The 13,928-nt window shown below is 36.4% G+C and overlaps 1 protein-coding gene across 12 annotated transcripts in view; it reads right to left on the bottom strand.

Moving 5' to 3' along the window:
• The window catches only part of IMMT (inner membrane mitochondrial protein), a 41,893-nt gene that overhangs the window by 16,529 nt on the left and 11,436 nt on the right, over positions 1 to 13,928 (bottom strand). For 3 of the 12 annotated variants that reach the window (XM_049651834.1, XM_049651824.1, XM_049651827.1), the window contains exons 2-7: positions 11,710 to 11,783; positions 10,775 to 10,964; positions 6,655 to 6,766; positions 4,807 to 4,941; positions 4,361 to 4,456; positions 1,584 to 1,720 (exon numbers count right to left, since the gene is read on the bottom strand). In XM_049651834.1, the coding sequence (XP_049507791.1) occupies positions 1,584 to 1,720; positions 4,361 to 4,456; positions 4,807 to 4,941; positions 6,655 to 6,766; positions 10,775 to 10,964; positions 11,710 to 11,783 (744 nt within the window). Of the gene's footprint in view, positions 1 to 1,583; positions 1,721 to 4,352; positions 4,457 to 4,806; positions 4,942 to 6,654; positions 6,767 to 10,774; positions 10,965 to 11,709; positions 11,784 to 13,928 lie in introns of those variants that run through there. The other 9 variants (XM_049651826.1, XM_049651829.1, XM_049651830.1 and 6 more) reach the window with 6 other exon arrangements.

Raw genomic sequence — 13,928 nt, forward strand, 5'->3', positions numbered from 1 at the left:
CTAATACTCCCTAATCTAGTTAACCACTAATATAAAATGCCCTTTAGTTGTAAAATCTTGATTTCAATAGATTTCATATTATCTAATTCACATGCACTATATATTATGTGTTCACTGGGAGGAGGAAATACTCTCTTATGTAGCCTTCCACCAAAGTAAATACCATGGGCATTTAAAACTTCCAATAAGTGTCCTTCTGAAAGATACCAGTACACTTGGGCTCAAACCCAACTTCCTGATTATCATACAACATCCAGCCTTCCCACACCTGTATAACCAAAATATTAGGCATTCTCTGTGTGGTTTCCACTTTCCTGATTGAATTCGGACTGAAATTTACATTTTTTTCTTGGACTTTGAATAAACCAGAATTTTCTTTTAAGTTTTAAAGGTTGTAATTTCTGGCTGTTTACATCAGAGCTCTAATTTAACTTTTTGTTATGTATGTACATAGGAATAAAATAACATGAAGTCTGTTTAAATTTTTTAAGCACACAGTTCTAGTGGCAAAGAAACTTCACTGATCGTACATGATCCTGATCCCTGAGATTCATAGCTTACATATTTATTTTTACTCTTTAAATAACCTGGTGTCAGGATATGTTTTTTATATACCGAATAACTGAATATAATTATAAAAGAAATTTATTAAGTCCCAGTATTATATTTTTAAATTAATGTAATTATTCTCTGAAATGTTCAGTGTAAATTAAATAATCAGCATAAGCATTTAAAATAGCTGATATAGGGGCGCCTCGGTGGCACAGTCGGTTAAATGTCCGACTCTTGATCTCGGCTCAGGTCATGATCTCACAGTTCGTGGGTTCAGGCCCCGCATCGGGCTCTGTGCTGATGGTGCGGAGTCTGCTTTAGATTCTGTCTCTCCCTCAGCCCCTCCCCTGCTTGTGCTCTGTCTCTCAAAATAAATAAACTTAAAAAAAAATTTTTTTTTAATAAAAAAAATTAAAGAAAATAAAAAAAATAAAATAGCTGGTATTTTGGGGTACATGGGATCTCTGTACTATTTCTTATAACTATGCATCCATCTAAAAGTATCTCAAAATAAAAAGTTTATTTTAAAAAGTGGTTGGCAATTTTAAAGCAAAAAAACACAACAAATTCAAGCACTGTTAATGTATGAAAGCAAAAAATCTGACCTAATTCTTGTACCATATCACTGTCGTGATGTAAAGCTTTATATAAAATTCATTAAAAACAACACTTAAAGGTTTTTTCCTGCCTTGTTTATTTAAATTTTTTTTTTTAACATTTATTTATTTTTGAGACAGAGAGAGACAGAGCATGAATGGGGGAGGGGCAGAGAGAGGGAGACACAGAATCAGAAGCAGGCTCCAGGCTCTGAGCCATCAGCCCCAAAGCCTGACGCGGGGCTCGAACTCACAGACCACAAGATCGTGACCTGAGCTGAAGTCGGATGCTCAACCAACTGAGCCACCCAGGCGTCCCCTGCCTTGTTTATTTAAAAATAACAATTACCCTAGACAGTCTTCACTTAGTGAGAGAAAGCCCATGGTAGAAAAATCAGTCTTAAATACCACAAGTCTACTCATTCTCTGGCTCACCTCAGAATTGTCCATGGCTGCCTTCAATATGCTGGCGTGTGCGCTGACGGCCTGCACCGCGGCATTCTGGGCTATGATGGCCTGTTGAGTGATGCGAGCAGTTTGGCTCAGAGCATCTTCTAAGCTCTTAGCTACCGCTGAAATACAAAAACCGTTAGAAAACAAATCCCTCCTTCCTAAATAACTTTAAACTTCCCTGCCAATCCTACTGAGCCTTCCATTGCTTTCCCCAAAAATGTAAAAAACAAAAATAACATACAGACTGAGAGAATCAGTTTCATTTGAAAGTATGGTAAAATATTAGTAATTACCAAATCTGGTGGAAACACCTATGGGGGTTCATTATACTATTTTTACTTTTATGTAGAACTGAATTTTTTCAAAATAAAAAGTGTTTGGGGATTTTTTAAGAAAAAAAAAATGCTTAAAGGCAGCTAGCATATACTTCAAAAAGGAGGAACAAAGTTTAGGACACTATAGCCCCTTTTAGCTATCAGAGGCTATAAATTTAGTATAACCACCAGCATTTTTAAGTTTAAATAATGATCTTATAAAAAAAAATAAAGTAAATAATGATCTTATAGAACCACAGGGAAAAAGAGGTATCCACTTCATCTACTCAGGAGGAAAGGATACTCCTAGCAAGTTATGTATATATACACACACGTACACACATACACATGACAGACACACAAGAAAAAGAAAAAGACAAGAAAACATGCAAATAAAAAAGAAAAGTTGGTTTGGGAATGGAAAGTGTTTTGCTACAAAAGAACTCAGGAAACAGCCAGACACTGGTGTTCAAGAGGCTACGACCTATTAAGATCATATTTCTATTTGCTGCTTCAGGAATCAAAAAGAAACCTAATTTAAAAAAATAAATAAATAAAGCAAGGGATATTAGATACAATACTAAAATGGCAAAATGATTCATTTGAAGAAAGAAAGCCAGTGAGAACAGTAATTTAAATCAGATAACAGATGATTTTTAAAAAAGGCAAAAATATTTGGCAGTTGAGACAAAAACAGAAGGTGATTCTAGGCAAAAGCAGCGTAAACTAGAACAAACGGAACCTAGGAACCACTTGTGGTACCTCTGCAACAAAGACAGAAGGAGCAAGGTGCTGACAAGAAAATGCAAAGCTACGGATGTGAAGCTGAGGTTCTGAAGACACTGGATATGAAGAGAGGGATATAAAGAGGAAAAGAGGCAGGGAGAGAACATGCATGAATTAATGGGGTCACATCGAAGCAGTGTGACAAATAACAGTATACTACTTCACAGCGGCCCACAGGCTCGAAGTCTTCTTTAAGAGTCTATTCACTGTATTTGATTCCTTGTTATTGTTGTTGTTATTTTGTGGGGGTTTTTTTGCTATTGAGTTGTAGGAGTTCCATATATATTTTGTGTATCAACTTTTTTCCTATTCCATAGGTTGCCTTTTCATTTTGTTAGTTGTTTCTTCTGCCATACAAAAGCTTTTTTATTTTTAGTTCGATGTAGTTCCACTTGATTTTGTGTGCTTGGATTCTTGATAAAAATTACAAACGCATACATTCTTAAAGGAAAGCTTGGGAGAAAACTAAGAGGTGATAGACAAAATCCTTAAAATTTCCACTTTGCCCAAAATGAAATATAAGAACTGAACAACAACAAAGAGCACAATGAAACAGACATCGCCATCTTGGATTTACAACTTACTCCAAGGTGTCCATTTAATAAAAGGGGAAAAGTGAAAAGTATAAAAATATGAATAAAAGAAAAAAATAATCTTGACTTGAATTCAGGAAAAATTCTCCCAGGAAGTGGGAGTACAGAAATATTTCACTTATTTACAAGTCTTTATTCAACATTCTCAATTATTTGTAACCATGGCCAAGAACTCAGAAGAACACAAAAACACGACCAAAATCCAAGCAGCCAAACTGAAGCCCTACACCTATGCTCCTTCTGTCCCTTCCACTCTTGACACAATTCTAACAAACCTGCCTCCTCAGCATAGGTCAGAACCAATGCATTAGAAGGGAAACAGGAACCACTCAGGACAGACAAGCAGAAATACGTGATGGAGAGAGACAAATAAAAACTATAAACAGCTGCCATAAGACTTTAAAACAAACCTCTCTCAATCCGGCAACAACTACATATCCCCTACCTACAGAGATCACTGTATTACAGCACAGTGCAATAAATTATGTTACCTATGCCTTCTTTAAGAGAGGAAAATATGTTTTTAGGTATCTAACATCTTTTTCTAGAACCATCAAAAAGTTTACCATAAAGTCGAAACTTAAAAAGGAATATGCTTCAGTTAGCTGGAAACCAGCCATATATACAATATTCCATCCTCCACCAATGTCAGATAAGGGGGCTACTACAGAGAGAGTCCAGAGATTGGTAATAAAGCAGAGCAGGAGCCATTCTGACCTGCACAAATACTGGAGTTAAACAACTGAAAGACTCTTCAGCAAGTTGCTAAAACATAAACAATTTCTATTCCCCAGAATACAGACTCTTTAGCACTAACCCTAATAAACACAAATGGAGAAAGTTATTATTTGGAATTTTCTCCAGATGTACACTAAGAATGCCTTTGCCACCTGGGTAAAGAAGTTTAAATGGAAAGAATACAAATGATGAAATAAAGGTGGTGCACGGAGAAATGCCACTAAAGAAACCAAACTAGCTGACAGAGGAAATGTGTGCCAATGACTGGAGAAGACAACAACTGATGGAGATGACCCGAAGTACTTAAGAAGCCATCTGGTTTACATACACTCAATCTTAACTTGTTCTTGCTTTTCCTGTTGTGCAAGGCGAGCTGCAACTTCTTCGGGTGGTCGCTCCCGTACAGAAGTTGAGGATGCTTCCTCTTGCAGCAAAAGTAAATAAGAGGAAATCAAATTTCAGCACAGAATTTCAATAGCTCACAGGGGCATAAAAACACCACTGTACCTGCCAGCTCTATCAACTGAGGGCATTTTTGTCATCAGGATTCTAAAACCACATCATCAATGATTCCAACATGAAGAAACAGGGCGTCAGCTCTAAACCTTTTGCTTTAAAAGATTTACACAGACTCTGAAATTTAAAAAATTCTCTAAGCAAGACTGTAAATAAAACCAGTATATATGGGTACATACATACTGTCTAGAGGTTGCCTAGGCATTAAATAGTTCTGATGAGCAAATCGTTATAAAACCACAAATATAAATAAACTACCTGAAGCTGTAGGCTTGGATTTTCCTTCAGTTCCAGGGTGATCAGTTTTTACAGATTCCTCGTGTTGAACTGCAGGGGCTGGGACTGACGGTGTATCACCTGCTGCAGAAATAATTTGAGCTGCCGCTGTAGGTCCTACAAATATACGTTACTCATGGTATTTATAGTTTCCTGGGTTAACAAAGAAGCATATAGGAATCTACTACTACTAGCACCAGGCAAGGCTTCCGGTAACAGTATTAAATGGCATTAAATCTTAAAATATAAGACACACGCATAAGATTTACATAACACGGAAAAGTAGTAACAAAGCAGATGACCAAAAAATATTTTTTAAGAGTGGTAGAGAAGAGAGAAGAGGTGTGAGCAAGAACAGGATGACAGTTCTAAACACAAAAAGAAGGAAGGCTGAAGAAATTCAAGAGCTTATAAACAAGCGTGGGAAGAGAAAATGAGTAATTCTAGAGGTGAAAGGCAGGGGGGAAAAAAGAGCAACAGAACAGAGAGAAAAAAAAATTAAACCGAAAGCCTCATTTAAGAGATAAAGCTGGATTATCACAAAGCCTATTAACTGGTCTCTCTGCTCTGCTCTTGATCCCTTTATCTATTCTCCACCAAAGCCACTGATCTTATTAAAAGTCAGGTATCAATCAATACCCTGGCTCAGAACCCCCCTAACACCCTCCCATCCCACTCAGAATATGAAGCAAAATTCTTATAACGGCCTCCAAAGAGTACCACAATAGGCTTTCTGCTTCCTCTCGACCTCATTTGCTACTGTTCTCTTCTCCACTCCAGCTTCATATGCTCCTTACTAGGTAAATATACCAAGCCTTTGCGCTAGCTAATCCCTCTGTGTGGGATGCTTTTCTCCCACCAGCCTTTTATACATGTCTTATTCCCTTATCTCTTTCTAGTCTTTGCCCACTCCATTTTAAATTGCAATATTCCCAACACATCACTTCTGACATCCTATACGCTTCACATGTATTTATGTGATTTTCTTCTCCTCATCCCACTAAGGAATATTTGCAGAGTTTGTGTTTGTTTTTATTGTTTTGTTCATTGCTACAGCCCCGGTGGCTAAAAGCATATTTGGCATATAGTAGACAATTAGTGAATATGTGAATAAAACAAAGAGGTTTAATCAAGGACAAAAGTGACTAAGGAGGAACACAGAAGTTCAAATGTATACTGAGCAGGTTAGTTAGGTAAGTGCCATAAATTATTGGTAACTCATGAAAGAAAAAAAAAAATCCCCAGACCACAGCTAGACCAAGACACTTTCATCACTGAGAGGAGAAAGAAACGGTAAAGAGGTAAGAAAAGAGAATAAATCTTAAAATTCAAAGAGGAGAAAAGACTAGGAGTCAGAGGGGAAAAACATAAAAGGAAAAATGTTGGGGCACCTGGGTGGTGCAGGTGGTTAAGCACCTGACTCTTGATTTTGGCTCAAGTCATGATCTCACAGTCGTGAGATTGAGCCCTTCATTGGGCTCCATGCTGAACATGGAACCTGCATAGGATTCTCTCTTTCTCTCTCTCTCTCTCTCTCTCTCAAAATAAATATTAAGAAGAAAGAAAGAGAAAGTGTTGCAGGCAAGACAATTCTTGCTGTTATCCTCACTCAGTAGCTATTCAGAATGAGGTCCAATTCCATATCCCACTCAACTCCTATAAAATGAGTGCCAAAATGACAGGTGTGAATGAACACTCCTTTCCCAGGGTAAGAACTAGGGACCCGAAGAGTTAACGTGGGGTGGGGGCCCCCTCTTGACTCTGAGTACAAATACATTAAAACAGTTCATTTACCTATAATTTAAAAAAAAGGATTCTAAATGTAAGTACCTGTTGTTGAAGCTGGAATGTCTCCCTTCTGTTTTTGTACTTGAGAGGCAGGCTGTTTAGACTCTTTCATTACCTCTGATACACTAGAGATTTTTAGTGGACCAGACTCACTCTTGGAAATAAAACACAGGTAACATTTCAGATACAATATTATTTTTTTTTTTAAGGCAGCATACTGTAACTTGTATTATTACAAAAGTCTTTCAGGCTTTTCATACAAAGTTAACACTTTACAATATAATGTATTTTATTAACCACAGTAAGGGAAGAGAAGTCATCATCCTAGAAAAATGCAGTCCCAAAACTTCATTCCAAATGACTGGCCCACATTTTAGTAGTAACAAAGGCTTTTCTTAGGGCAACCAATAAAGTACATGATGTAGAACCTTCCCTTTAAACACCATTTCTTTTCCACATACAACGCTGAGAAGACCATTTCCATCTGCTTTCTAAATCAAATTTTGTTGCGTTGTGTATACATTCAGTTAGAAACAAGTAATTTTCAGAGGGTCTGAGTAAAACTGAAAGTTTGTTTCTTTAATCTCCCAGATTCATGCAATTGCACACTAAAATACACAACCCAATTTTAATATCCACTTTTTCTCAGTTACCATCTGCCTCAAATTTAAGGCCTTATTCATTAACAAGACTGCCAGATGATATACTGGCAAAAGTTACTGAGTACCAAAATATTTTGCCAGAACTTGACAAGGGGACTCATATCTCTAACAGGACTACTCAAATATAATAAAAATAGTTCTGATCTCTGTCACTACCGGAAATTGGAAATATATGCATTTTCTTTTATTAATTTTTTATCATTTAAATCATGAAATACATGATCACTATAACAAGCAAACTAACACCGAGACATGCCTTTACTGCTCCCTTCCCTTCCAGCACTCTCAGGTAGCCATTGCCAATAGCCTGAAATCTATCTTTCCACCCCTGAGCATAAGCTCAGGTATGTATACACATATACAATTTTTCATTTTTTAAACAAACTAAAGTAGGGTTATATTATACAAATTACCACGTAACTCAGTTCTTGTTTTTGTTCTCATTTAATAATGTACCGTGGACAGTCTCTTCCAGGTCAAGAAATTATTTTTAGTTGCATAATATTCTAATTTAATTGCATATCTTAATGTAGTTGTAAACCCCACAATTTGGTCAACCATTCTATTTTGGAACATTCAAGTTGTTTTCTGCTTTTTTTGTTGTTGTGAAACATCCATGTCCATGTAACTGAAGAGTACTACAGTGTGGTCTCTGCGGGACAGTTTGCCAAAAAAGAGGAAGTGCTGGGTCAAAAAGGTTGTATATTTTTAGAAGATATTAACAGATCACTTTCACAGAAGGATCTAGCAATTCACACTTTCACAATAAACGTGTATGTACATGTATCTGTGTATAAATAAGATCTATTTCCACACTAAGTTGTTCCATTCCTCTTATTTCCAATCCTGTGTCAAAACCTTACTGTTGTATTAAAGTAGGATTATAACAAAATCCAATTACCTGGAAAAGCAAGTGTCCTCTGACCCCTGCCCACCCCAACACTGTTCTGAAATGTTCTTAGCTAGTTTTGTACATTACTTAATCCTTTCATGTGAACGTTAAAATCATCTTATCTGATTCTTCAACATGTAGAAAAATTCATTAGAATTCTTATTAGATGTATGTGTATATGGTATGTATATACAGCTATACAAACATCATTTCTCTCAAAATTAAATCATTTCTCTCTCTCTTAAATTTCTAATCAAATTTAAGGGAAACTTGAGAGAAATGCATATATTAGAGAAAAATGACATTTTTTATGGTATTAAGTCCCATCCAGGAAAGTAACATTTGTCTCCATTTAGGCAGATCTTATTCCATGTCCATCAAAAAGATTTTAAGTTTATCTTCTCTCAATATTTATGATCTATACATAAATAATCACTTCGGCACAAAAAGGATTATCATGAAATAAAATGTAAAATGCAGTTTCTAAAAGCAACAAGTTGGTAATAATATGTGAGTAGAGAATGAATAAATAGTAAAAATTAAAAAATAAAAACACTACCTGCTACTGTACTTCAGAGGTGAGAAAATACACTTTGGTGTATGCAGTGAAGGATGCAGGTCTTAAGGAGAATATTAGTAGGCAAAAGAAAGGAAGTCACTATGGGTACAAGACCACTAACGGAAAAACTGTGCAAATGGAAAGCAGCTTTGTTCTCTGCTTTAACACAGGCCCTTGAAACACTGCCTGGTACATAATAATCACTTGATGGACATTTGCTGAATAAATGAATGGAAAGCACAAGGCATATTTGTAATGTAAACTGGCACAAAGCCAAGGATTTATGTGCAGGATGATTTGGAGATAAGGCTGGAAAGGTAAGTAAGAGCCAGACTGCTAAGTGTGTTAAATAGCAACCTGAACACCATCAAAAACCATAAACTACAGAAAATAAAGGAACAAATAGGCAGCTCCTAGGCTCACTTTTAACCACTCCTGGTTCTACTCTCCTTAGTCAGAACATGAAACAATCTCGAAAGTCTCTCTACATTCTACAGTCTCTGTCTTTCAAACGATAAGAAATGTATAAAACTTGCTGATTAAGTGATATCATGAAAATATCATGAAAATGTAATAGCACTTATTTTAGAAGATTCTCTGATACTGGTCAAGAGGATGGCCTAGGCTATGATGGGGGGTGGGGAGAGATCTCAGGGTCCACGGAGACTGGAAAGAAAGGGTTGGGGCCACAAAGAAACAGGTCTAGCTTGGAGATGATAAAGGTCAGAAATGGGATAAGGACAGTAGTAATGCAAGAAAAAAATTAATATCAGAGATTAAACAAGATAGGATAGCTAACAAAATATAGGCAACTATGAAGATGAATCCAAGAATCCTAACCTAACTATGTGACAGCATGGCACTATCTTTAACACAAAAAAAGCAAATCAGGAAGAGTGTAACTCTTGAGGTAGTACAGTATGGACCTGCCAAGTAATCCAAGTGGAAATGTTCAGCAAGATAGAGTGGAATAAGGGGAGGCCATAACGAGAGAGACAGACAAATCATCTACAAAAAATGACACTTGAAGTCATGTCAAGCAAGAAAAGAACATTACTCTGAACTGTTCAGCCTGTCTCCATGCTCCTAGAATTACGCCCAACCATTTCTCCTGGGTCATGTAAGCTCAAATAGACCCAACATTTTAGAATGAATCCACAGAATTCTGTTCCTTGACTACTAAAGCTGCAAAACTGTCTCTCTTGGCCAGCAAACACAGCAGTTTTAAAGTTCATATGGAAGAATAAATGATGTGGAAGACTGTTTTGAAAAAGCATGATAGGGCTGGGGGAGGGTGTGAGAGGACATTTGCTTTTCCAAATATTAACTTTGTTACAGGAATGGTCTGTAGACTACACTAGAGAAAAGAAATCCACCCAATTTCTAAGGAAGGAGTCAGCTATGTCCAGCCTCACAGCATAAACACCCAAGGCTAAATCAGCAAAAATTCACAATCTCCTTTGTAAATTTTTATTCAAAGCAGTTGTTTGAATGAAGAATATTTAAGATGTTTAAAAAAATTTTAGGCCTGATTTGGGGCGGGCGGGGGGAGTGATACTCTGAATATGCACCAAGTCCCAGAAATACCAGAAGATATTCCTATCAACCAATCAGTAAGTAGCTCAAAATTCTGTGACTCTTGTTTTGTGGTCTAAAAAGAGCCAGTACTAACTAGAACCACTTGGGTTCTGTGTCATGACCATTCTATGTTTATGTTTTTAGTGTTCTAAGTCACAGCTTGATAGCTGCAACAGTGAAGGCTGTCAGAGAACACTCTCCGTCCACAGGGCAGACACAGTTACCTCTGCCCAATCGGCCTCTTCCATTTACCCTCGTGTGCCATGCAATTATTTTCTATGTGGTGGGTACTTAATGAGAACCCTCAACTCCAAAGGGATAAAAATCCAACTCTACAGATTAATGTTAAAGAAAACTAACAAACACACATCTGGAAAATTCTACTTAATTATACATATATTTTCAAGATGAAAACAATATGCTTTTACAAGTACTCCGTAGGGTAAACTGAAATATTTTTATGACTCTTACCGGCTTCTTTGGCAATGGAACAGGATAAGGTGGGGAACCAAGAACCATCTCAAAGAGTTTGTCTGAGTAAGGTATGGTTTTCTCTACACTTTCCCGAAAATGGGAATCCCATTTTGCATACAGGATAGTGCCACCAATACCTCCACCAACAAACAAAAGGCCAGCTCCCGCAATTTTGCCAGGAGACAACCTAAGTGAGAGAAATAGGAAACACATTTATATTCCTTGGCTCTCCCACACCAACTTCCTTAGACCAATGGTAAGGGTCTTAAAGACCCCTAACCTCTACCTCTCCACTGCTGATTCAGATTTCAGCAGCCAAGTTTATTTCTATAGCTGCACATCATCTTTCACTGATTTGCTTTAAAACATATCTGCAATAGAAAATAACATTTATGGATAACTACATTTTTTAAGTACAGTAATATCTAGAGTAGGAAGAATTAAGTAACCTTAAAATTCAAGGCGTTAAAAAATTTTCAAGATGTCCACAATCACAAGATTTCCTCTGAACCCAGAAAAGAAATACTAACTTTCAAAGCTCCTCTCTCCTTAATAACATTTCTGTAAATACAGTAAAATAAACCCTTTACAAAAGAAGGACAATATAAATATCAAATAAAACAAACACTTTTGAAGTTACAATGTGCTAAGTACTAAATAGACATCTATTTGCCACAGAATGGAAGACAGCACATGAGGGAGGGAGGCTGTCTACCTTGGATGTCACCTAACTACAAAAGAACTAAAAGGAGGATCATAACAAATTTTCACCTACAAATAAATAATGCTCCAAAAATATTACAGCAAACCTCCAGTGTCTGTACCCCTTAACAAAAAAATTTTAAGCAGCTGTTCCCATATTCATGGAAAACACATACGCACACACATCTGTCATCAACAGCTAAAAGTCTGTTGACAGGGAGACCACATACCTAGAACTGCCTGAAGTAGAGTATCTACGGCATGGTCGTAATGGACGTAGGACAAACTTTCCACAGAGACAGCTCTAGAGAGGAAAGAGAAAACGTCACAACCAATGCACAAGGAATCTGGGATGCTTTTAGGGTGGTAACTCAGATGAAGAATTTTTATTACAAATGTCTTTGTTAAACAAAAAATTATTTTACTTTGAGAAATTAACTTATAGACCCTTAACAAGAGTGATGCTTCCAGTACCCCAAGGTTCAGGTTAGATAATTTTTAAGATTAAAAAAATTATCAGATTATGATCAATTAGCACTTTCAAGTGTTATGTATGCTAATTATTTCTTGGACACAACTGGAATTTGCCATATGCTTTTCTAGTTGGCAAGAAAAAGTAAAACAATAGCATAAAATATCTATTTTTACTTTGTAAGCTTTAGACATCTGAAAAATCACCCATACAAAACACCACATTGTAGGATGTATACAAATCCATTCAGGGGAGAGATCCAATCTTAGGTTAATTTATCTAGAAAAATTTATCTTATCCCGTCTATACGATAACTATGGGGCCAGTCAATTCCCAAAGACACTCATTTAAATCTAAAAGTACATCTTGGTTTTTGCATAGTGTATAATTAAACTAAAAGCCAATAATTTTAAGAAAAAAATGTCAATGTTGTAAATGCTCAGTAATTACCTCCATGTAACTACTAATCTATTTTTACCCGAAAGCAAATGATCAGACCAACACTTTGAAATTTGTTTTAATCAAAGTAAAGCACATAAATGCAAATGTTTCTTAACAATATGCAGATCCCTTAAATAAAACAAATGAACACGTATCTAAATACCATTGGGGAAGGTTTTGATAAATTTAAAGCTATTCATAGCAATCAATCTGAAATTTCAAATTTATTGCATCAACAAAATCTTTCTTTATACCAAGTAGAAAATCAAACTGCAACAAGTCAAAGGGGAAAAATGTGTTCTCCAGGTTTCTTGATGAAATTGCATTCAAAGAATGTCAGAAAAACACAAACTTTCTTTTAGAAGTATTGATCAAAGGACACATAAAATTACTCTAGAATTACAGTTGCAATTTACACTCTATTTGCCAAAACCTAAAGGTAAACATTAATGTCACAACACGTTTAGGAAAAAAAACAAAACAAGCAGCTAGATGTTTTACAACATGTAAAGCAGTTATAGTCGGTATTTTAAAAGTATTTCAATTGCTACCTAACATCGAGAATTCTCAACATCTTTCTACTGCATTTAATAGAAAGGCATGTTTTCCTACTATTGTATAAAGTGGGTTATGTAGAGGCGCCTGGATGGCTCAGGTCATGATCTTGCAGTGGGAGTTCAAGCCCCACATCGTCGGGCTCTGTGCTGACAACTCAGAGCCTGGAGCCTGCTTCGGATTCTGTGTCTCCCTCTCTCTCCGCCCCTCCCCCGCTCATGCTCTTGCTCTCTCTCTCTCTCTCTCTGTCAAAAATAAAAATAAACATTAAAAAAAATTTTTTTAAAAGTGTGTTATGTGGAAGTTTAAACAGAACTGCATCTACTTTGATAGGTCAACAACTCCATCTTGTTGACTTAGAAAAGAAATATTAGGAAACCACTAAAGTTGTATTTATTTAAGGTTCTATTCTTTACTTTCAGAGGTACAAAAAAGTATTCGAGTCAAAAGTTAAGATACTTTTTTTTTTTTTTAATTTTTTGACAGAGCGCATAAGCGGGGAAGGAGCAGAAAGAGGGAGACAGAATCTGAAGCAGGCTCCAGGCTCTGAGCTGTCAGCACAGAGCCCGACATGGGGCTCAAACCCATGAACCGAACAGTGAGATCATGACCTGAGCCGAAGTCGGCCGCTCAACCAACTGAGCCACCCAAGCACCCCTCATTTGTTTAGATTCCACACACAAGTGAAATAATGGTATCTGTCTTTCTCTGTTTTGACCACTTTTAAATAAGACTGAACTTCTTCATATTCTTTTCTCTTTATATATAAAGAGAAATTAGCCATGTGTCTGCTAATTCCAAATGTTTTTATCCAGTTTGTGATCTGATTTTTTCTTTGTTCATGGTAGTTTATGCCATGCAAAAAACTACTTTCATGTAGGCAAAACTATCAATCTTTTCTTATATGGCTTCTAGGTTTTCTCATATTCTTAGAAAGCCACCCTCAGATTATAAAGTAATTCTTCAATATTTCTTCTACTC

This window comes from Panthera uncia (assembly GCF_023721935.1).
Source record: "Panthera uncia isolate 11264 chromosome A3 unlocalized genomic scaffold, Puncia_PCG_1.0 HiC_scaffold_12, whole genome shotgun sequence".
Lineage (NCBI taxonomy): Eukaryota > Metazoa > Chordata > Mammalia > Carnivora > Felidae > Panthera > Panthera uncia.